The sequence below is a fragment of the Psittacula echo genome (genome assembly GCF_963264785.1).
Source record: "Psittacula echo genome assembly, chromosome: 5".
NCBI lineage: Eukaryota > Metazoa > Chordata > Aves > Psittaciformes > Psittacidae > Psittacula > Psittacula echo.
In genome coordinates this window covers 82,116,301-82,140,209 of record NC_137739.1, presented here as the reverse complement: position 1 = coordinate 82,140,209, position 23,909 = coordinate 82,116,301, and the positions used below count along the sequence as shown (strand labels likewise).

The 23,909-nt window shown below is 43.5% G+C and overlaps 1 protein-coding gene across 2 annotated transcripts; it reads left to right on the top strand.

Moving 5' to 3' along the window:
* Nucleotides 1–3,633: 3,633 nt before the first annotated feature.
* Nucleotides 3,634–18,492, top strand: JMJD7 (jumonji domain containing 7; the record flags this gene model as incomplete). 2 transcript variants are annotated; one of them, XM_080618867.1, is made up of 9 exons in its annotated part: nt 3,634–4,701; nt 5,371–5,524; nt 6,517–6,770; nt 7,544–7,600; nt 8,008–8,103; nt 9,878–9,954; nt 10,905–11,064; nt 12,637–13,215; nt 14,177–14,437. In XM_080618867.1, the coding sequence occupies exons 1-8, from the start codon at nt 4,635–4,637 to the stop codon at nt 12,723–12,725; spliced, it is 954 nt and encodes a 317-aa protein (XP_080474993.1). In that variant the 5' UTR covers nt 3,634–4,634. The 2 variants fall into 2 exon arrangements, with proteins under 2 accessions (XP_080474993.1, XP_080474994.1); XM_080618868.1 differs by lacking the exons at nt 3,634–4,701; nt 5,371–5,524; nt 6,517–6,770; ... (2 more) ...; nt 9,878–9,954; nt 10,905–11,064 and adding exons at nt 16,191–16,393; nt 17,890–18,492 and having other exon boundaries at nt 12,617–13,215; nt 14,177–14,903.
* Between the last annotated feature and the right edge of the window lie 5,417 nt (nt 18,493–23,909).

The window sequence follows — 23,909 nt, the reverse complement described above, 5'->3', positions numbered from 1 at the left end:
GCTTCAGACAGATGCTGTCATCACACTGCTCTAGGGCTGGTGGGGAGACCTTTAGAAACTAATTTCCTCAAGCCCCTACAACTGACTTGCTCTGATTCTTAGCAATGTGCTGGCCACAATTTTGATACGTTTTTCTCCCAATGGTCTTCAACTTCCTGTCTCTAGACAAAATCTTGAAAGAGGAGTTTGAAGAAATTGCCTTGAGATTTCTTCATAGCCAGGAGGTCAGGATTGGGTGGCACCTAAGGAAAAAGTGCCACACAAGCTATCCAAGAAATTCTGAACTGCTGACTAAACACAAAGGAGTCCAGTTGAAACCAATCCCTTCTCCAAGGCTTCATGAGAATCAAGAAGCAGACTTTTAATGAGTTTATTTATTAATTTATTTTTCTGACTGTTGCTCTGTGTCACGTTTGTGGCCATTATCTTTGTCCTTTAACAAAAACTGTCAATCCCTTTCCCATATCCCAGCGAGAAACAATCTCTGTATTATAAACCCCCAACAGGGAGACAGGCTGGAGTGTCTGTGCAATTAATGAACTGTTTTCTGCTTAAATCTTGTCTTGCTGTTCTTTCTTTTCCTGCTTCAGTTTTGTTACCTACAGTAATCCTCCTGTTGTCATGACGACCCTGTCTTCTTTTCTCTTGTTTCAAGACAGTCCCCACACTGTATTTTATCTGCATTCATGTCTGGGGGAAGGTTCTGCAACCCTTGGACCATGCTTTGGAGATTCATTGATGAATTCAGTAGTGGTATTTTTAATCTGGAATTTGATGTTATGTTGATGCTTCATGACTGGGTTTTCTGCAGCCATTTTAAAAATGGGATTTGGATACAAATGTGGACATTTGTTTCAGCCACCTTTCATGAATAGGAATTGGATATTGACTTTGTTGTAACTGGGAAATTTGAGTTGATGATTTATTTATTGAGAAGTGACATGGAAAAGCTGGTTTCCGTCTCTTACAGAGTAACTCTGGATTTGAGGTATCTTCAGTGCAGCGGCTCATCCATGGCATTTGTTCATTCCACTGTGATAGGAAAATGGTGTTTTTCTTGCTTTTCTAGGAAAACAGAGTATTTACATCCAAAGATCTTTTGTTAAAGCTATTTCAACTACCCACAGAGAATGGTTTCGTGCGAACTTCAAACAAGATACTTTAGGATGTGATTGCCACCATTTCCGCATTCCCCAGCCTCTTTGCTTTTCATAAGTTCTTGGTCTGAGAAATAGAAAATCTTCCCCTCTTGCATTTGTATGTGCAATACTCTTCTCACCCTGTGAAGCTTCTCGAAGCCCATGCTAACTTGTGTTTGTTCTGGTGTAAAACTGTCCAGTGATGTGAGCTTTTTTAATCAATGATAAACTAAGAAAAAACAATTTGAAACCAATGAAATTCTTCTGCACCTTCCCCCTTAGCCCCACTCCTTTCCACAACAGGGTCAGATACCCCAAATTATTTATTTCTTCCTCCATTTCCAGTCTGACTTGTATTTAGTTCAAGGCAGTAATCCCAATTTATAAAACTGATGCAAGCAACAAGCTTTCATGGGAGAGAGACTCCTAGCATCTGTGGAAGTCACTGTGGAAGGCAGCCAGGTGGCATCACTTGGTTCCACAAGCTTGAAGCAGTTTTCTTTCATTTTACTGTCCTGGCTGTCATCTCTTTGAAACCCTGTGGAACCTGGAAATGTGGTCTGTTGACTTCTCTGTCTTTCTGTGACTGGAGATCTGCAGTGCAGCCTGTTCTAATACTGGGGCTGGCCTGACCAGTGAATAAGTCCAGGGCTGGATACTCTGCAGTTTTGAGAGCTTTCCAGCTCCTTCTGTCTGTAAGTTAAATCTGCCTAATCACGTTCCAGGTGTCCTTGCTAACCTTTCCTCCCATGGGCTTGTACTGAACCTTTAAAAGTGTTGCTTTCTAGTTCTGTCTCAGCATCGCTGTGTGCTGAATGAGTTAATGTGCTCAGTCCTGTGGGCAGTTTGTCTTGCACAGACAGGCTTTGCCAAGGAAAGCCAGTTGGAAAGCAGAGGAGAGATTTCTGGCAGTTTCCTTGAGTGAGAAGGTGTGCTGGAGATGCCACGAGTGGAATGTAGGGTGGCAGTCATGTTGGGTCTGTGATGGAGTTAGTATGGGTTAAGCTTGCTTTTGAGGTGGTTGGTTCCTTCACTTTCAGACTGTGAACATATGTCCTAGTATACAGGAAATACTGGGGCCACAAGACACTCAGGTAAAATAGCAGTCCCTTCAACCCAGGTATCTTTTGGTACTAGTGATAATGGTTTGAGGGTCTTTTATATTACTTCCCTGTGCAATTTTATTCCATTCTATTAACCTTTGAGGTAGTGACAAAAAGGGTCAGAGATGATACGGAAAAGCCAGTGGCAAGAATGGAGTTCCTGTTAAGATAAAGAGCAACAACCAGGGAAGATGGCATACAGATATGAAATAAAGCTCCTTGGAAATGAGTTTTGTGAAGCAAATCTAGTTTTTAAGCTGATCAGAGTGGGGTTTGCTTCCTGGAATGGATTTTACTTGGGGTCATAGCTGCATATGGGAAACCAGAGGTAAAATGTGATCAGAATGACGGCAAGAGAAGTGTTGGGCAAGTAGATCAGCCGGAGGAGGTTGTGTAGTTTGAAATAAATTAGAATAGTAGATGTAGGATACTCAGGAAAATAGAGTAGAAATAGAGATGGTCTTGGCCTGAGGAACACCATTTGGCCAATACCTGTGAAAGAGATAGTACAGAAAAGCTTCAGAAAAGTAGATTTAGGAGTGAGGTGGTGATCTGTAATTGGAGAATGAATTGGAAGGGGTTTGTTTTTAAATGTGTCCTGTTGGGCCTCTTGTTTCTTTGTTTGCTGTCCTCTAAGCAACTAGTTTTTCTTGAATGGCAAAGTCGTGAGCTGTTCGGCTTGGATGTTATGAATTTAGTAGGAGAAGTCCTGTAAAGGAGATGCTGGTGCTAATAACATGTGGTGAGGAGGTAAGTGTTGCTCTTTATATTCTGAGACAGATCCAACTTACTCTTCCCTGATAGCTTCCTATTGCTGGCAGTAGGAAATACTCCTGAAAATTCTAGTTTACAGAACAAAGAGAGCGTAAATGTGTTACATTTTGTTGCACCTTGTGAATATGTTTCACCACAGGCTGTCCATTGGGCCAGGTAGAGAAAAGACTGAGTGGTAAAACTGCCTGGGAAGTGAAGAGGCTTGTGGGAGGAGGTAATAAGCTTGAGTCTATCCCTCTTACTAGGTTGTGATCCCTCTTACTGATTTGTGTTGGTGTTAGCTTAGGCACAACCAGATATGTTATTGAGATGAGTTATTTGTTTAACATAAAGCCTGATGAAGTAATTTGGACCTGCCTGTCCTCTTTACATCCATTTGTCCCCTCCAACCCAACATTCCTGGTCAAAATGACAGTAGTTGTTGGTTTTGGGTTTTTGTTTCCCATCTTGTAAGTAGTACTGCTTTGCCTGTGGGACCCCTGGGTTCACTCTTGGGCTCTCTCGAACTGGTGCAGTAGGAAGGGCTGCAAGCTGAGAAGGCGGCACACTCTTTCTGTTTTACTTGGGGCTGCAGGCAGGTACCACCTTCCTCCTCCTCATCCCTTGTAGCACCCAGGAGCTGTGTGTCTGGGAGTCTTGTGTTTCTCCCACCTCCTCTCTCAGGTTGTCCTCTCCATTCCGTGCGACCTCCCAGGCTTATGGCTGGGGCAGGCTTTAGAGCAGCGCCTTCCCCAGTGCCCCGTTTTGCAGACTCCGTTGTGACTCAGAGGAATTGGGGCGTCTCTTCCCGAGAGTAGAAACATACAGACCTAATTTTTTAAAGAAGAAAGAGTATGTATATAATTATATATAAGGAAAAAATACAGGTATTTAAACACCATTGGTAAATTCATGCATGTATGCGGTGTCTCCCCCCACCCCACCCCATCGGATGTGTAGCATCCAGGATACTACATGACACAAACCTCATTGAAAAGACAGGTTGTTCTCGCAGCCCCTTATTGAGCAGGTTCTTCCTTCTCTGGATAGGGACCAGCACGTCCCGTATATTCGGATCGTGTGTGTGAATAGCATGGAGGCAGCTGTGTCCGTAGGGATAATGTCCGTAGGGATAACCTACAGGGGCAGGAGCGTTAGGAATAAGCCATGTCCCCTCCGCATGCCTGGTGTGCGGCTGAGGCACCAGGCAGGCACCGTGTGCTCCAACACTACCCCATTCCTTCACCCCTTTAGACAAAGACAGAATCCTTCCTTTATTTATAAATGTGTGTTTTTATACTTTTGGCTTTAGGTAAAATAATCCTTTAAATGTCCTTTTTTTTTTTTTTTTTTTTTTTTTTTTTAGTTGGAAGAAATAATACTACGAATCGTTTGTTGGGTTTTTTTGCACTGTGAGGCTCCCCCGGGGGCTGTTTTTAACTCTGTATTCATTTGTACTCCCTGTCTTAAAACGTTTCAATAAAATGTGACCATTTGTTACCGAGATGCGGTTTTGCTGCGCGACCTACAGCGCCCTGGGGGTGCTTCGGGGGATGGAGGAGCAGAGGGAAGGAAGGAGGGAGGAGGTGGCGGCAGCTCCTCCTCCGCGGTCTGTCGCTCCGCCCCGGGGCCCAGCGGCATGGCGGAGGCCGCGGCGCTGGGGGCCGTCCGGGGCTGCCTGGCCGCCTTCCCGCGGGAGGCCCGCGGTGAGCGCTGGGCCGGGCGGGGAGCGGGTGGGCCAAGGGTGAGGGGGGGAGGCGATGAGGAACGGCCGAGAGGGAGCGGCGGGCGATGGGGCCTGGCCCTGCCGCCTCCTCGGCGATCCTCAGGGCCCCCGCTGCGCTGTGGGAAGGAAAACGCGGTCTCCCCTGCCTCGGAGCCTGCATGGGTTGAACTGGAGCAGCCGCGCTCCTGCTCTGTTCTCGGCCGAATGTTTCTGAGGTAAAGGAGCAGCAGAATGGCTGCTGCGAAAGGAAACTAAAGGGGCCTTTCGGGTTAATTTCCTACGTATGAAGCAGCAAAACAGCACGCTGTTGCAGCTTCCACATACCCTCCTGTGGTATTATCTGTGTCAGATGTGCATCTCCTGTAACGTGTCCTATGAAAGACATATATATATCATACCCACTGTCCTGTCAGCCCACAGCATGGCTGCCTGTGGGATGAGCTGTGCCTGATGTATATACCTGGCCTGAAACCCTCCCTAAAGGCTTTTGGGGTTTAACAGCAGTTTCTGGGGCTGGGAGGACATGGCTTGCTTTGAACGGAGCACTTGTGGTGCGGGGTTTGAAGCCTGTTAGTGTGCTTGCAGGAGATGCTTCTCTAAGGGTGCTTCTCTAAGGATCTCTAAAGCTCTTTGTCGTTTGCCTGCGCAGAGCTGGGGTGGACAGAGTCCATACCCTATCTTGATGGGCCTCCGACCCCACTGGAGTTTTATCGGGAATGGGTGAGTCCGAATAAGCCTTGTATAATTCAGAATGCCATCAGCCACTGGCCGGCTCTGCGGAAATGGACCTCAGCGTACCTCAGGTATGAAGGAGCCTTGGGGCAGTGCTCGTGGCCAGCTTTGGTTGACCTCAGTAGGAGGCCCGTGGTTGATCTTTGCTTTAACCTGCAAGATTAGCTCAGATTCCTCTGTGCTGCTTCTATGTATGAATGTATTCAGCCTTGCCCAATTTGTGTAAATTTCTTCCTGCAGACCCTGGTCCTGAGCGGCTCCCATGCAGGCAGAAGCACGGGTTTCTCACTGTGCAGCAATACACTCAGGCTATTGAAACCCATCCAACCTATAGCCCCCCAGTTGGAGTGGGGTGGTGGTGCTAGAATAGAAGAAGAGGCTGACTTGGTTTTGACTGAGTACTAATTGTTTAAAAAACAGAAACCAAAACTGAACAATGAGACTTTTAACAATAACTGAATTTTTGAAAGAAAAGTTCTTTAAAGGGGATTTATGGTTAAACCTCAATCTGAAAATTTAAAGCTAAATCTCTTACGGAGCTAAGGGCTGTTAGTCTCATGATGTGTGTATCTATCAGTCTGTGTCCATATCTTCTTCCTCAATTGCTTTTGATGTGGCCACCTGGATTTGGCTGGGTTGAGTGGTCCCAGAATATCAAGCTTTGCCATGATTTTTTAAGTGGCTGCAGAGGCCCCTCTGCCTGCACAGAGGAATCATGGAATCATTATAAAATAGTTTGGGTTGGAAGGGACCTTCAAAACTCATCTAGTCCAACACCCCTGCAATGAGCAGGAGCATCTTCAACTAGATAGGGTTGCTGAAGATGAGGAAGAGGGAGCTCCTTTGTGAACTTGCTTGTTAGGAGAGGAGTAAGAGAGGCTGAAGGTACTACAGTATCCCTGACTGCAGGCAACAGTTGGAGCAAAACCCCCGAGTCCTTGCCAGACAGTACAAAAGGCTTCTTGTTTTTGCTGCCCATGTAATGTGGTGTTTGTAAAGTAACCAGTGTCCAATAGATGGGCCAAGTGCAGGTGTGGCTGCAAACCTTTGATTTGTTTTGCAGGGAGGTAGTAGGTCCCAAGGTAGTGAGTGTGGCAGTGACACCAAATGGTTATGCAGATGCCGTGTTTCAGGACCGCTTTGTCATGCCAGAGGAGCGCCAAATGCCTTTCACAGACTTTTTGGACATTGTGGAGAAGAAAGTGACCTCTCCCAACGTATTCTATGTGCAGAAGCAGTGTTCAAACCTCACTGAGGAGTTCCCTGAACTGGTCTGTGATGTGCAGCCTGACATACCATGGATGAGTGAGGCACTTGGTAACCTTATTTCTCCTGTATTCTGTACATACTTTGTATGGAGCTTTAAAACAATCATGTGCATGGTGAATGCTTGTTCTTCTGGATGCCACAGCTCAGTTTGGTTTCATCCCCTTAGAGAGTAGAAGACAGAGTGATCCACATTTTGGGTTTGGGTTACTTCAGAATCAGTATCTCAGTTGTGTATTGGAACTGAAACAATGTGGTGATATTGCCAAATAGCGCTTCTTTTCATAGAGAGGCTTTTCTCTGATTTAGAGTCATGTTTCTACTTGGATTCATGCTGTTGCTACTGAAAGTAGCATAACAAAGGATTGAAACAACACACAGCCCTACTCCCTTTATAAAATTACAGATGTTTGTTTCTAGTTAAGCCCTGTTCTGCTTCAGTTGGTTTCTATTTTACAGCATGGCTTTCCTTAAAATGTCAGTGAAAATGATTTACTGTGATCTCATCTTCTTTTTGCAACTGTATGCAGTTTCTCGGTGAGCTGAGTCTTAACGGATTCAGAATGTGGAAACAAAGTGTTGCAATCATCAGTTTGGGGATGGATAATACGGTGTCATGAAGTCTGATGGACGCTACAGTGGCTTCCAGTGTAGGAGGCGGCTGCAGTTGCTCACAGAATGCCATTTGCGATGAAATGAGGCATAATGATGAAAGAAGTTAAAGGACAGCATTTGGCAGAAAGTTATTTAAAAACACTTTTAAACGTGACATTTCAAATTCTTTTCTTTTGCTGACGGCATTTCTCTATTCCCTAACCATACAGGGAAGAAGCCTGATGCTGTGAATTTCTGGCTTGGGGAATCGGCTGCTGTGACCTCTTGTATGTATTGTCTGGCATTCTAAGTCTTTTGAGTGCTTTCAGTGTGGGTTTAAATGGGCTCGTTTTGAGTTGGTGGCTCAGTAGGACTGTGTGTTTTTTCTTACAAGGCAGTTCAACACTCTTTCTTTCTTTCTGCTGCACTTCTGCAGCCTCTGCTGCTGTGTCTCTGAGTGCCTCTACCTGGCATTGTGTCATGCAAGGCACTGAGGATTTGCTTTGTTGAATAATTTGCTACAACATTATGTTGTTGATTTCCACTCCCACTGGCAGCAAGAGGAGGAAGCAGCCTGATAATAAAAGGAAAAGCTGGCACTTTGTTTGCTATAATTTCTGGTGTAGAGAAGAAAGTAACACTGATTTTTCTCTCTTTCTCCACATCTCTTTTTTTTTTTCTCTCTCAATCCTAGTACATAAAGATCATTATGAGAACTTGTACTGTGTGATATCTGGAGAAAAATATTTTCTACTGCATCCACCGAGTGACCGTCCCTTCATCCCATATGGTACATAATTTACTGTGCAGTTACGTCTGGAGGTTGGAAAGGGGGAGAGTAAGATGTTGAAAAGTACAAAAAAAAACAAGCGGGGATAACATTGTGATGTTTATGCAGTGTTATGCTTTACAGTGTGAAGATAAATCTCTTCTATTTCATGCTGCAGGTAGTTTGTCATACAAGTGGTGTGAGGTCAAGTTTTCCAGGCCTGTAAAGTAATAGGTTCATTGATACCCATGGCAGTCTCTTCAGCTTTAGAATGTTTAAATTATTAAGTACCTTGTCAGTATTGTAGCATGCTATCTTTGATGTTCAACAGCTTTGGGTCCTGCCTGCTTATTCTCTTCTCTAGGAAAAAAGGCGGGAAGCTGAAAGATAAGTTGTAAGTTAATGAAATATTTAAGTTACAACTGAATCTCTGAAAACCGGAGAAATGAAAAAAGAGATTTTTATGGCAGCAATATTTCACAGTGCCTGTTTTCTGTTTATGTTTCCTTCCTGTGTGCACAGTAATAGAGAATTTGTTGTGTTGCAGTGTCATCTAGAAGATGGACAGCTTAACTTTATGCCTCATAAAATAAGACTTTATCTTCCCATTCCTGGATTTTCAAACCATCAGATTAAGTGAATGCAGAGTGCTCTATGACACTAACGTAATTTTGCCTAGGTACATGTGCTGCTGCAGTATTTTATTTATGCTGGTTTTATTTTGTTTACAACCTTGAAATCATAGAATCCTAGAGTGGTTTGGGTTGGAAAGGACCTTGAAGATCATCCAGTTCCATCTCCCCTCCCATTCACTACACCAGGTTACTTGAAGCTCCATCCAGCCTGACCTTTAACACTGCCAGGGATGGGGCATCCAGAACTTCTCTGGGCAACCTGTGCCAGCACCTCATGACCCTCATTGTAAAAAATGTCCCCCTTTATGCAATTTAACTCTGGCCTCTCTCAGTTTGAAACCATTGCCCTTTGTCCTGCTACTATAGGCCTTGGTAAAAAGTCTTTCCCTTTTCTTTATGAGCCCCCTTTATATATTGAAAGGCCACAATAAGGTTTCCCCAGAGTCTTTTCCAGGCTGAACAACCCCATCTGTCTCAGCCTTTCTTCATAGGAGAGGTGGTGTCATATGTACATGAATGTATGAAATACATGTATGTCCTATGAGTAATATATGTAAAACAAGTTACCATTAGAACATAGAACAGAGAGAATGCTTACATATATAGCGTATAGTAAAAAAACTCCATCTGTTTGGAGAGAAACTCTCAGTAGAAGGCTTAGAAAGGCAAATATGCTGAAGCAATGATATAAAAGCAGCCTGCAGTATCAGAAGAGCTAATGAGCCCTATCAGATTAGAAGTGAAAGGCTGGCAACAAGTCACTAATTCTTGTGAGTGCTATCTTGCTAGACTGACCTAAGAAGAAACGCCAGAATACAGTACAATGCATAAATCAGGGATGTATTTATGACATCTGAAAGAGAAACAAGGCAGTTACTGTAACAAAATAGGACCAGGAGTAAAATGGTTTTGAGGAGAGTAATTCCTGTGAAGAAAGAAGGCTGGAATTCCAAATAGGAAGGCAATTAGGAATTCAGACTGACTTAATGAAAAAATAGGTAAAATTTGAAATGGACAAAGGAAAGGACAGTGAGGACAGCAAGTTGAAAATGGTTTTGTCTTGATTTTCTTCAACTTGGTGAAAGTGTGCCATAGCCTGCCATTAGTTTCTCTAAGTACTACTCTTGAGTTGGGTCATTTAATTCTTTCTGTGGTTCCAGAGCTCTATCAGCCAGCAACCTACCAGGTATCAGAAGATGGCTCATTTGAAATTGTGGATGAGAAGAGTGCAGATAAGGTAAAAAGTATATAAAGAACACAGTCAATACACAAGTAAAGGTAGTTTGGGGCACTGCTGAGACCTCAAATGGAGGGTTTTGATTGATATTTAGAAATCTTTCATTGCTGGAAGGAGAATGCCCAGATATTTCACTGATATTTTACTATTTGCAAAGGATACCCAGCTTCCAGAAAGAAAATATACTGCACACCTGAAACCATTGATATCAAAAACTGTCTTCAGTGCACAAAACTTAAATAGATCCGGTAAAGGACTTTTAAATGAATCAACAATAAAGGAGTTTATGTCATTAAGACTGCAGTAGACTCTTCTGCTTTCATGCTCTATTTGCCCTCTACTCAGGGCTAGATTTTGCTGTACAGCAGTATCACCAATAAAACATATCTGTCGAAATTAATAAATTGTTTTTTCTTGCTAGGAGCAATATTTATTTGATTAAAACATATCGATCAAATATATATTGATCTATATATATTTTACAGAACTTACAGAACTTGGTAACTTTACAGAAACTCTACAGGCATTTTACAGAAACTTGGTAGCCTTTTGTATCTAATCTCTCCCCATTTACCTCTTTAGAAGAAAGGAATGTCTAAAAAGAGAGTTCCACATAAAGTACTCAAGTACTAAATGCAGGAGCACCAAGTGATGTAAGGGGCTGGGGGTATTTTGAAAGTATGCAAAGACTGAAATTTCATGACATTTCGTGACATTTAGCACCTTTTCCAAATCAGAAATGCTTCATTGAAGGAGGCACTGAAGGATGCAAATTTCTGCATCCTTAACCTGTTCCCAGTTGAGTGTGGAAAGCTGTGTAGCTATACATGTTTTACTAGGGAAAATACAGGTTTTGTAACTCACTAGATTTGGTGATCAGTTGCTTTTCTGGAAGCTTGCTGGAATTTTTTGCGGGGGTCAGTACCATCTACATACTGTTTTGCTTTTAGGTGCCTTGGATCCCCCTGGACCCCTTGAACCCAAATCTGAAACAATATCCAGAATATGCTCAGGCAAAACCTTTGCAGTGTACAGTGAGAGCTGGTGAGATGTTATACCTGCCTTCTCTCTGGTTCCATCACGTTCGGCAATCACATGGCTGTATAGCAGGTAAAATACACAATATGTCCAGATACCTTTCTGAACTGTGGTGGATATGCACTTAGATATCCCACAGCAAAGAGTAACTGGGCCCAAAGGTCCCTTAAGGTCATCTACGTCTCCTCAGGAGGAAACAACAGTCTTGGCAGATGCCCTGGGGCTACCTCCTTGCAGTCCTGCTTATAATTCATAGTATTGTTGGCAAGGGATATAGCAGAAGTAAAAAGTCTTTCTAGCTGCCAAGTCTGGAGAAGGATAGCTAATTCAGTGATCATGATCCAGTTTCTATTTATGACATGGAGCTAAGCAGTTTGTCTGCCTAGCCTGCCAACTGCAAATTGCTCATCTACATACCTTTCACAAAGAAACTGCATGTTGTTTGTGCCATTATCACACCAGCAAAACAGGACCTGAGGGAAGAAAAGGAAACCAGAAAGTGTATGAGTTTTAGGCATGGATGTAGAAACAACATAGAAGATGTCATGTGAGCTGGAATCTGCTCTAACCAACTCTCTTACCTTGCTAATAAGCCTGTGCTTGTGTTACTATTCCCTGCACTTACCAAAAGTCTTGTAATCTCTTTGTAGGATTTATTATCATCCCTTACTACCTTTTTCATTTCTTTCCCAAGAGATTCCCAGAATTTGAAGCACTGATCATTTGGTGCCAATGGAGGGCTGGGGATGGTGGAGAGAGTTTGACCATTAGGTCCTGTAAGTTTTATGAGGATTGAGGAAGAGTTTTTTGCTGTCCTGTGTCTGGAATAATCCTGTCTGCCCAGGAAGAGTATTTTGAATAACGTATTTGTGATACTGTGATAAAAAGACAAGCTATCACTAAAGCAGTATTTCTGATTCTCTTTTTCCAGTAGTGCTGCATCAGTCCTTAAAGACTTTCAGAGAAAAGTAGAGTTGTTTCAGCCACTCTTTTCCCCCTCTGTCTAGCAGAAATGCCAAAGAGTTGACATTATTTGGCCTTTAGTCTGTTAACTGCACTACAGTTTGTATACACTTGAAAAGCCAGGATTCTCTGGGTCTGGTCCAGTGAATGTCTGAAGCTAGAGTATATGCTCCTCTAAAAGGCATTGGTACAATATTATACTGCTTGGATTAGTTTTTTCTAGGAGACATACATCCAAATTAGAATGAGAAGCAGAATTAAAGCACTGTCTAATTGATGACCATTGTGAATTAGTGGTGAATTTCCCATCCTTTACACACTCAGAGGAAGAGAGGTTCCTAATCAGATATTAAACTTTTCAGTTTATTTGGTATTTTTGATCTAAATAGAAGCATACATTTTCTGTTTCTGAGCATTCTGCCAGCTTCTGCTCAAAGGAATCCCCAGTAGAGTCTGAAGTTGAGCTAGTTTGGGTGAAGACAGAGTTGCATTGCCGGTATTAAAGACCTCTAATATTTGCTTATGTTATTTTTGGCTGTAGTCAAAGATTTGCTCATTTCAATGTTCAGTCAGTAATGAAAAGCCTGTACTAACTGAACTGTGTAAACCAGCCTGTGAACACATTTGTAAAGCATTACATTCTAGCCTTAGAAATGTTTTTCCTTTTTCTTGTCTCCTCAGTGAATTACTGGTATGACATGGAATATGACCTTAAGTACAGCTACTATCAACTACTAGACTGTCTCACAAAAACTGTGAAAGGGCTATAGCAGAGGTGGGAAACTTGAGCTTGTGATCCCTACTGTGATACAGTCATCAGCATCTGTGACTGGAGTACAAATGTGATTAAAGGGAAAAGAGCTGAATGTTAAATTGTCTTCGACAATGTCTGTCAAACAGATGTCTCTTTTGCTTGATTTCAGAGACCAGATCAACTGGCCAGATTTTTTGGCTTTAAGGTTTGATAATAGCATTTTGAGGTCTTTGCGTGTTGCCTCGGTGGTGGTGAGCAAAATAAAATTTGAAGGGAGGCAAGCCAGGGTTTGGAAAGCCCAAAATGGAAGCCATGACTATTCAGCTCTATGGATGATTTTCGTAACAACACAAGTGGACAAAGAAGAATCAGCTCTATCATCATCAGGATGCATCAGTCCAACACATGCATTCTACTTAAGGCAAAAGTCCTGTCCAGCTGTAATTCACTAAGTTTGGTGGCTGTGATGTTTTGATGGTGTGAAATTACAACTCCTGCAATAAAAGGTCAGCTTAAAAGCTTATTTCCATGCTAATTTCTTGTTTTCTTTTTTCTAATGATGTGGTGGCTGGAGGACACCTAGGAGGACATGCATAAGTAAATGCTGGCTATTTTCTGTCTTAAGCCACATGATTTTATTGCTGGTTTTTGTTTATTTCCACTGTTACTTTAAATGTAGCCACCTTCTCTTACATCAAAAGAAGTCAAGTAGCATCCTGAGTGGTGATTTTAGAGTTGTTTGCCAGGTGTACAGTCAATGTGCTCATCACCCGTTGTCTCCTGGCATGACGTGATTCTGCAGCTTGTAGGCTCATTGTTTATTCTTTTGCCATTAATTGCTGCCTAATACTTGATGAGGCGAGTTGTGTGAATCAGGAGCCTGTTTCTGCAGCCTTAAGTCCCATTTGTATTTCCACATAATGGGATCAGACTGTTCGTGTGTCTGAGACCTGCAGGGTAGGACTAGGAGGCTGTTAAGTGCATAAACACTACGAAAACATAGTATTGTCGTTTATGAAACCCAAAAGATGGTATTTGTCATCAGATCTTCAAACAGTTCTTCCATACATTGGTGATATAGGGGGAAATTTGTTTTCCATGTATTAATTAGGACAATGCAGATACCCTTAAGACAGATTGATTGTTGTGAAAAAATACATAATTGTTTTGTCCGCTTCTTTTGTTTTTAAAGAAACATAAAGCTTAAAGCATCATTTTACCTTGTGATGCTTGTCCAAAAATTGATGAAAACTCCAGAGGCATTAAGTGCAGGCTTTGTTTCACAGCTACATTAAGATACTGCATTACTTCAGGCTCTCCATTTTATTTGTGCTCACTGGGCAAAGATGCCCAAACCAGTTCTGCAGTGGAATCCGGACTTTCCCACCGTGCGAGGAAGAGTGATTTGAATATCTCATTTTGTCACTTTGGGGCTTTTAACGTAGTGTCTCTCTAATCAAAACTAAGGATCAAATGACAGCCTGTGCCTGCGAAGTAGGCGGTGGTGGTCTGCCACTCCCGACGGCAGTGCCTGGAGGAAGGCATGCTCTGAACTACGTCTCCCAGCAGCCCGTGCTCGCCGGCTGGAGGAAGCCGCACGTCACGGTCGTGCCTCCTGGACTTTGAGCAGAGAGTTTAAGCCTGAGGAGCGGCAGGCGACTTGACTCCCGCCGATCGTGTTCCACGCAGCCCGTGTCTCTCCCCAGCCAAGCGCAGCTCCTCTCCCCCAGCAGCGCTGGGATGGCGGTGCGGGTGATGGTTCTGCCTTCCCCCAAGTGTCTGTTCGATGACCCCGTGCAGATCTGTGTGGCAGGTCTGCTGCCGCAGCAGGAGGTCACCCTCCGAGCCAGCCTGCTGGATGAGAGCGGGGAGCTGTTCCAAGCTCATGCTCGCTACAGAGCAGGGAGCAACGGAGAACTGGACCTCAGCCGCTCCCCATCTCTGGGAGGCAGCTATTCAGGAGTGGAGCCGATGGGGCTGCTGTGGTCTCTGCAGTCTAAAGCGCGCTATAAGCGGCTGGCAAAGAGGAATGTGCTGACCCCTTACTGTGTGGACTTGGAAGTGTATGAGGGCCACGGGGACATGAGCTGCTTGCTGGGAAAATGCACCAATGAACGATGGTTTTTAGGAGAGGGTGTGAAGAGGATTCCAGTCAGAGAAGGCCGTCTGAAAGCAACCCTCTTCCTACCTGCTGGTGAGTTTTAATGCCGTTCTGGTTTTCCAGGTGTGACACCACATGCTGTGCCCCATGGCCCCTGGATGTGCTCAGCAACCCAGAGCAAAGCCTCGGCTCAAGGTTCTGTCAACCTGCACTTGGTCCAGCTGCTTGGATCCTCACACAGAGGGAAAAGTGGTTGTTACCCAGGCAGGTCGAGTGCTGAGGCGGGCAGGGATGCAGGGATGGCAGCACTGGTAACACAAGGTGTCTCCTGGCTGAAGGGTCAGGACCTCTTCTGTTGTGAGAGCTCTGGGGAAGTGTGTTTATTTCTTAGTTCTTCTGTTTAGCTGACAAGGTAAAGAGGCCCCTGGTCTTCAGCAGAGCTGTGAAATGTGACAGCCCTGGCTGTGGAGTGAGGAATCAAGAGGCATGGTGGGAGCGCTGGACTAGGGACTGGAGCCTAGGCTGCTCCAGCAGCTGCCATGGATCTTTCTGCAGGCTTTGGACTTGTCTCTCTGTCTCTGTCTCTCTCTTTGAATAAGGAAAAGACAAAGAAAGAAATCTACCTTGTTGAGCAGCTTGACCACATGGGATACTTAGGAAGACAGGAGACACATGAGGAAAAGGAAGGTCTTTAATTAAATAGGTGCCATATTCCACAACTCTTTACAGAGATAGTGCTGAAACTGGATCCTGTATAAAGCTGCTCTGAGCCCTGAACTCTTGATGCTCCTTGAGCAGTACTTAAATGAGAATATCTTGCTCTGTAATGAATAAAAAGTCCCCTGGCAGCTGCTGTGACACCAAATCTTGTAGGGGAAGTCTGCATATAAGAATGGGCAGAGCAGCAGCAGGACAAGAAATTCCTGTGGCTGCAGGCGGAGAATTGGAAAGCCCAGGGGTAGTTACCCGCATCACACTGAACCCTGAGCTGGCATAAGCCAGTGCTGGCATTTGTGGTGCATTTCATAACCCAAGTATTGCCCCCCAGGAAAACCTGCCAGCACAGCTTCTGAATAAGCTGTTTGTTCATCAGTCTGCAATGGCCTCAGAACATCTAGGCCAATGTCCGCTGATATTCATGGTGGAAGAAGGATGCCCAATGTGAACTTCCTATAGTGAATTCCTAAGAGAGAGAAGAAATACCTGAATTGGTGTCCTTACAGTGTTTGTGAGTGTGCCTGAGAATGACAGTCCCTGTGGAAAGTTTCAGAGGGTGCTTTCCTTCTGATATCTACTGTCCTGATATGTGCTGAGGGGGCACTACTGAAGGGATGACTGTAGAAACTTTTGGATCATATATATACATGCCTTTCATTGCAGGACCTGGTCCATTCCCTGGACTTATCGATTTGTATGGATCAGGAGGAGGTCTTGTTGAATACAGAGCAAGTCTCCTGGCTAGCAGAGGTTTCATGACTCTGGCTCTTGCTTACATGGCCTTTGAAGATCTTCCTGCTGTGCCAGATGTTCTTGAAATGAGCTATTTTGAGGAAGCTATGAACTTTTTGCAGCAGCAGCAGCAGGTGAGAGACTAATGATGGTAATCTTCATGTAGGAAACTATTTTCTCATTTTCTAATTGGAATGCTATATGCCACTAAATGCACTTAAGTATCTAAGATGCTATAAGGAGACAGCGTCATCTGAATGACAGCATGATCTGAGAGATGAAAACCTCAAGTAGTTGAACAGCTTGTTTTGCAGTGTGTTGTAACCATCATAGAGCGTTGTGCAAACCAGTCTTAGTGTAAAGTTGAATCAAGGCAGTTCCTGAAGTAGAAGGATAAAACTTAAGATTTACTTAAAAAATCTGAAGATTTTTTATGTTTTATGGTCTTTAAGTTTATATAAAACTTCATAAAGGTCATAAAAGACCTTTAAGTATACATAAAGCTTCCTGCTTAAGCAGGGCATCTTGATTTTTTCCCCTGCTTTTACATAGAATCATGGAATCATAGAATAGTTAGGGTTGGAAAGGACCTTAAGTTCATCTAGTTCCAACCCCCCTGCCCATGGGCAGGGACACCTCCCACTAAAACTCACATCTGTCAAGATTTTAGAGGGAAAAAAAGTCCAGTGTTTTTTTTTTTCTACTGTTTCTGAGATGCTACAGGCTTTAGATTCTGAGTAGGTTTCACAAGACAATATTAAACCACTTTAACAACAGAATCCCTTACAGTTGTAGCAGTGGGGAGCGTGCCATGTCTTAAAAAGCTGGGGCTGTATTAGGACAAGTACGTGGGATGAGAAAGGTGCTTTTATAGCAGTGTATCATCACACCTAGGCCAACAGAGACCAAGAGCAGTCAAGTAGCATTTAAACTGAATGGAATGCTACTTAATGTGGTATTCATTCCACAACGTTATTTATTCTCTAACATAGACACCAGGAATGTAGCCAGTGTGAGAGCAGAATTCAGCCTTGGTTGTTTGTCTTGTTCCTCCTAGAGCTCTGAAACTTCCAGAGGATCTTACAAGACACACATAAACTGAATCTAGTATGAAGAGCCTTCACCAGAAATGAGTTGATTTAAATAGTTACATGGCTTACTCAGCCTCAGGTGTGATGAACCTTTTGGTTCCAAGACAAAACAGAAAACAGGTCAGCTGTAGGAGAGTATAAAAAAACAATGGCATGGAAGAAAATAATGCAAGTAAACCCATGAAAAAGTGGTTTTGCAAAGGGGACCTGAGGAGAGATCAACGGGGGTCAAAGGCAGCAGTAGAAAATACAATAATGAGAGCAAGTGTGTAGCCAGAATGTGGAAGAAGCAAAGAGGCTTTGTCTACAGAGGTCAACAGGAGCAGAAATGCTGAAGAGTTTTGAATTCAAAGTCACTCTTCTGGAGGCTCAGCAAAGGGATAGATATGGGAGTGATATAACATGAATAGAGGGAGGGGAGGGGTAAAATATGGGTGGTGTTAGTCGGATAAGGGGTGAGGAAGCAGAACTGGAGACCTTCTGTCAGCCCAGGAAATGAGGAGTGGTTGGTAATGGTTGTTTTCATAACTGTGTTTCAGGTGAAAGATACTGGGATTGGCATTTTGGGCTTGTCTAAAGGAGCCGATCTAGCCCTTTCCATGGCCACATTTCTACCTGGCATCAAGGCAGTTGTCAGCATATCTGGAAGCGGTTTTAATTCTTTCATTCCCCTGAAGGGGGATGGCTTCACTATTCCTACCCACCCATATAATCTGGGGAGGGTGAAGACCAGTGATGATTCTGGCCTAGTAGATTTTTCAGATGTCCTAGATGATCACAGGGACCCAGCAACTTGGAATTGCCGCATTCCCATGGAGAGGTCCTCGGCCAAGTTCCTCTTCCTGTCTGGCCGGGATGACATGAACTGGAAAAGTGACCTCTATTGCCAGGATGTTGTTCAGCGCCTTCAGCAGTGTGGACGGGAAGTGGAGTTTTGCTCCTATCCCGGAGCAGGGCATCTCTTGGAGCCACCATACTTACCTCTGTGCCAGGCTTCAATCCACAAAGTGCTTGGGATTTTTGTGCATTGGGGAGGGCAGTGGAGGGAGCATGCCAGAGCCCAAGAAGATGCATGGCGCAGGATACAGGCCTTTTTCTGGCAACACTTGATGGACTCAGACATCCCTAAGAGCAAGCTGTAGTGGAAGCTGTCAAAGATGCTGAGCAGAGTTGGTATTTCAGCTCTCACTGACTCTTGGAAACTTGTTCAGTTTCCTGGCCTGCCTTCCTCTAAACTCCACTGTTACATAACTTTTATTTTCATTCCCAAATAATTTTCCACTTTCTTAGTAGAATTTTAGTTGTCTTCTGGCCCCAGCTGCACTGCAGATTGGCACCATCTGATCTGCCTGTGTGCTGTCATCACCTGAGAAAGCCCAGCTTCTCATCATGCGGGTTGCGTTTGTACTCTGTAACCATCTTTTCTTAGACAACACATTTGTACCCTTACCTTTCCTTGTGGTGTATCATTTCCTCACATTTCTTAGTAAAAGGGTTGTGGCAGTTCTGATCTCAACTAAGTAAAGAGGCACTCTCCTGACTTATTCTGAAGTGCAGTGATAACTATTTTTTTGTGCTACCTCAAAAACCAGAAGTGAATCTTAACTTGGGTTACATTGGTTGTATGTCCTGCTGATGTGGGTAAGTTACATATCAGGGTTATGTATCAGGATTATATCATTACTCAATAAATGCAATGTGTATATGTGTATGCACAGTTTATTTGCCATTATCTGAATGAAGCCTTTGCCTTTATGCCTATAAATACATAGGCAGCAATCCTGGTGTGGTCACAAACTGTCCGTTTGCCTTGCGGAAGAGTTTATATACGTAAGTCCTTATATCCTATCAGTAAGAGGAGGGGTGGAGTTTGCAATGGGGGTCTGCACAGTGCTGAAGATGGGGATGATACAGATGTGCTGAGTACCTGCTTCTGAATGTTGAAAGTCACCGTTCTGGAGAGGAAGAATAAAGCCACTGCTGCTGCTGAGTCCCCAGGAGGCCTGTGGAATGGGCTTGTGGAAAAATACATTATAGGAAATTCCCAGTACAAGGAAAAATACTTCCATCAGTAAATCAACAATATGGTCAGTGATGGTTTCATGTTGTTACACTCATCAATCAGATACAAGGAAAACAGTGTTGAAACTAGAGGTTAAAGGGTGAATCCGTCAATGACAATAGCGCATGGGACCTCTTTGTTTTATCACTCTGGAATGAAAGCTTTGCTACCCAGTTAAAAGCCCTTTTTTATCAAGTGGATGGCATCTGGCAAGAGAGGCTGAAAAAGCTGGTTGAGCAGAGCAGCTCCATGCCACATACAAACAGGAAAACCATAGAATCAAATATGACATGAAAATATGCCAGCTGACTCGGTTGCACTGGGAATTCTTTTTAAATCAGATGGTCTTTTTAAATTAAACTCAAGTTTGAAACTTGGTTTCAGGAAATAAAAACTGGGAAATGGTGGGAGACTAATATAAAATAATGGGAAATAGCCTAACTTCCATAAAGTGCTTGCACCTGTTCTTAAGTGTGTTCTTCAGCTGAAGGCTTTGACTACTTTACGTTTCATTGCTGAAAAGATGATTGAGACAAATGGGGCCAAGATCACATTTTTTCCAGGGTAGCGGCAAAAATTCTTCTCATTGCAGCCTACAGAGTCAGGGTGCTTGATATGGTTTCTCCAGGCTTACAGAGTACAGATGACATTATTCAAGAGCAATGTGAAAGCTATTATTTAACTAAAGATGATTGACCTTTAGCAGCAAAAGAGAGCCTATATCAAGCACAACTGATATCACTAATACAAATTGGATGGGGAAAGCTATTCTTGTAATATGCTTGTAAAAGGGCTTCAGATAAAACAAAGCATCAAAGAACTGGCTTGAACCAGAAGATCTTGGCTTGATGCTTACGTCAGTCATCCCTTTGTTTAGCACTTTACATTGCATTTCTATTGTGAGAATGAGAAAAGCTTTTGACAAGCCTCTTAAGAAACAGAAACAATCTCCCCTCATGTAAGCTGCTATGAGCAAATTTATTATGAGGGAACAGCACATCTTGCAGTGCTGTTTTGGGGCAGGATGATTTCCCTGGCTAATTTGGAATCAGGCAACAATAGAGATTGCGAATTTTCTGGTGCATTCCTTCTTAATATGGGAAGGTGATTTTCCTTCTTTGCTCTGGTTCAACTTGTGGTGTCTTTACACAGAAAGGAGACTCCCCTCAAAAGAGGAGAAAAATCATGTCCTTGAGTGGAATGTCTCTAAACTCTACTTTAGCCTTACTGCCCAACTCCCTGAATCTGGGTGAATGTGATGTAAGTTATATGAAGCATATATAGCATATTAATTGAAATTAGGTGTCCCTGAAGCAGGCCACAGGTTGTTTGCACACTGTGAGACCTTTGGACATAGTTTATCCTTTTCTTTGTAGGCTTTCTGTATCACAATACAGATGATTTTCTTTACATAGCTGCATCATGCTGTCCTATCTACTCAGTAACCCTCCATGAAAAGCTCTTGGGACTCCTAACAGTTTGGAAACATTGGGCACTGCATGGAGCAATCATGTCCTCTGTACTTCTCAAGGCTTCTTGAAAAAGCTTATGGGGTTCTTTCCCCATACTTTGCCATACGTGCTGTTAGGCTGTGTGTAATTGAGAAGGAAAGTTCTTGATGTTCTTTACTGGAGACCTAAAAGTACCGAGTCCAATCAGGTGTTTAAGTGCACACAAGATAAAGCTCATCCTGATGCGTTTTGCTACATGTACAGTATAACTTTGGGGAAACTGCAGAATGAAAGTAGTCAAAATGCCTTTAGTAGAGAGAAGTGAACCACAGGTACAGAAGAGGTAAAACCTCTTTGAAAAAGTAGCTCTACACTGAGCACTGCGCCTCTGCAGTGGGTATTTACTTGAGGCTTCAGTGGAATTTTACTGCACACTATACTGAACAAGGAAATTTCAGTGCAAATGTGCTCCTGTAACACTGGTAGCTTCTTACCCAGGGGCAGCAGGGTCTCTGGATGGATCCTGCAAGCAAGGTTGTTTCATGTCCACAGGACTGAAGGATGAAGTGAAAGATGAAAATATACATTGTGCAGTGTAATTGGGAAATGACCTTTCTCTATTCGCTGTTTCTGTTTCCTCTGTGGTTTTGGAAGTTTGAAGATTATCAGGGACTTTTGTAATGTATTACCAGACTGTCTATTATCAAGCTGTGGGATAAGACCAACATTTAATGACAAACTAAAAACAGTGAAAATTTTTGCTATATTAGAATTTTGCTGAGAAATATATAATTCTACCAATTCAGGGGAAAAAATGAATCACTATTCTGCACTTTTTAGTGCTCCATACACGTCATTCAGAAGTAGAACCTGAGCCAAATGTAGTATTAAGTGCATAGAAAGTGATACTTTGTTTGAAGTTTGGCTAGAAGGAAAATTAATGTCACCAATGAACTAATGCTTCTTGCAGCGTTTACTGCAAAACATCACTGCCATTTGTCACTGTCCAGGATAAAAACCAGAACTCCCTTTTTTTCGGGGTCTTACAAAATTTTCCATGCACAATCTGCATTAAACCTTAAATGCCTGGGCCTGACCCTAGACAGCACTTAGAGAATCATAATTAAATGAACTACATTCTATTAATTTAGGCTTTTATCTTTGCAGTGACTTAAGCCACTGAACATTTGATACCTTACGTTTAGATTGTACATTTGTCTGTATTAACTCCAGTGAAAGGTGTGGGTTTATGCTGCAGTTTAACTGTTTTAAGGGTACCTTGCTGCCCAAAGGGACAGCTGTGCCCTGCTTGCTGATCTAACTGAGAGGTAACCCTGTAGACAAACAGAAACCACAGAAGGTTAAAATGTTCCACCGAATTAGAGAGGGAAGCTGCAGGAACATGCATGGGGTTATTGGGAGAGGCTGGGGTAAGTGATGTTGTGTCTTTCAGGTTCAGTGTGGCCTTGTGCCAACCCAAGATAACTGAGTAACTCTAGCAGAGTTTGTAGTTCTGTTTGTAAGAGCTGATTCTAACTGATGATCTGTTTCTGTACACAGTGCAGTGATTGCTCGATGGCTCACCGTGTGCTTTTTGAAGTTCTGATCTAGTTCAGTGTTTAGAGTTTTGAAATCAAACCAAGGGAGCCCGGATGTGGCTCCTATTTCCATGTTGTTCATTTCGAGCTGAGTTTGCTGTTACTGAAAGGAATGCACGTGACACTGCTTTGGTTGTGCTTGGTTCAAAGTAACGTCTGGAACAAGCAGGTAGTTTGGCCCTGTCTGTGTGTAAGAGAGCTGGGAGGTCACAGAACAGCCAAGCCTGGGTGCAGAGCCAAGTGTTGGCTGAACAGACCAACTTGTTAGGACTGGGCAGGAGCAAAGCACTGGGAAAAGCCATTAGCATCATAGTAGCAGAACACAGGTATCACCTGTAAGAGTGTTCTCAAATCCATCCTGCTCAGCTTTAAAGTTCTGGTGACAGATCTTGCAAAATGGAAGACATCTGTGATTTAGAGGTGACATCAGAGAAGTACATAGGTGACAGTGCAATTTGTGTGATATATGCAAGTGATGCAGTTTGGCGTGGAGTGAGATGGAAGGGCAGAGCTCTCAATCTGATCTGATTCTTTCTGATGCTCTCCTGTGCAGGTTAGGTTGATGTGACATTCTTAAATACATGCACTGATTAAACTGCATTTGTTCACAAGTTCTGGATGCTGAGGTTAAAAATTCAACCATTAACCAGTGGCTTAGAAGTCACACTTTGACCATGTGCTGAATTTGAGAATGACTGTATGAGCTGGACACAGTGCATTTGGCCTGATGACCAGTCAGCAGTTCCCTGCCGGGCACTGAGTGTGACACAAATACTGATGTACTGTCCTGATCCTTCATGCTTCTGATGGAATATTGCTAATACTGAGAGCAGCCTCACAGTCACAGGCCGTGGTCGTCGTGGGGGATTTTAACTTCCCTGATGTTTGCTGGAAGGACTACTCAGCAACCCAGCCACAGTCCAGGAGGTTCCTCCAGTGTATGGAAGATAACTTCCTCATGCAAATGGTGGATGAGCCAACCAGGAGGGGAGCGCTGCTGGATCTCATCCTCACTAACAAGGAGGGTCTGGTCGAAGCAGTAAAGGTTGAGGGCTGCCTTGGTTGCAGCGACCACGAGATGGTGGAATTCAGGATCTTGTGTGGTAGGACCAGTAGAATAGCAAGTAGAATTGCAAGCCTGGACTTTAGCAGGGCAAACTTTGGCCTTTTCAAGCAATTGCTGGTGGAAATCCCATGGGCAAGGCTGCTTGAAGGTAAAGGGGCCCAAGATAGTTGATTGGCATTCAAGGATTGCTTATTCCGAGCTCAAGGTCAGAGCATCCCGACACATAGGAAGTCAAGGAAGAGGGCCAGGAGACCTGCGTGGCTAAATAGGGAACTGCTGGGTATGCTCAAGTGGAAGAGCAGAGTTCACAGGTCATGGAAGGAGGGGCTGGCCACTTGGGAGGAATATAAGGCTGCTGCTAGAGGATGTAGGAAGGCAGCTA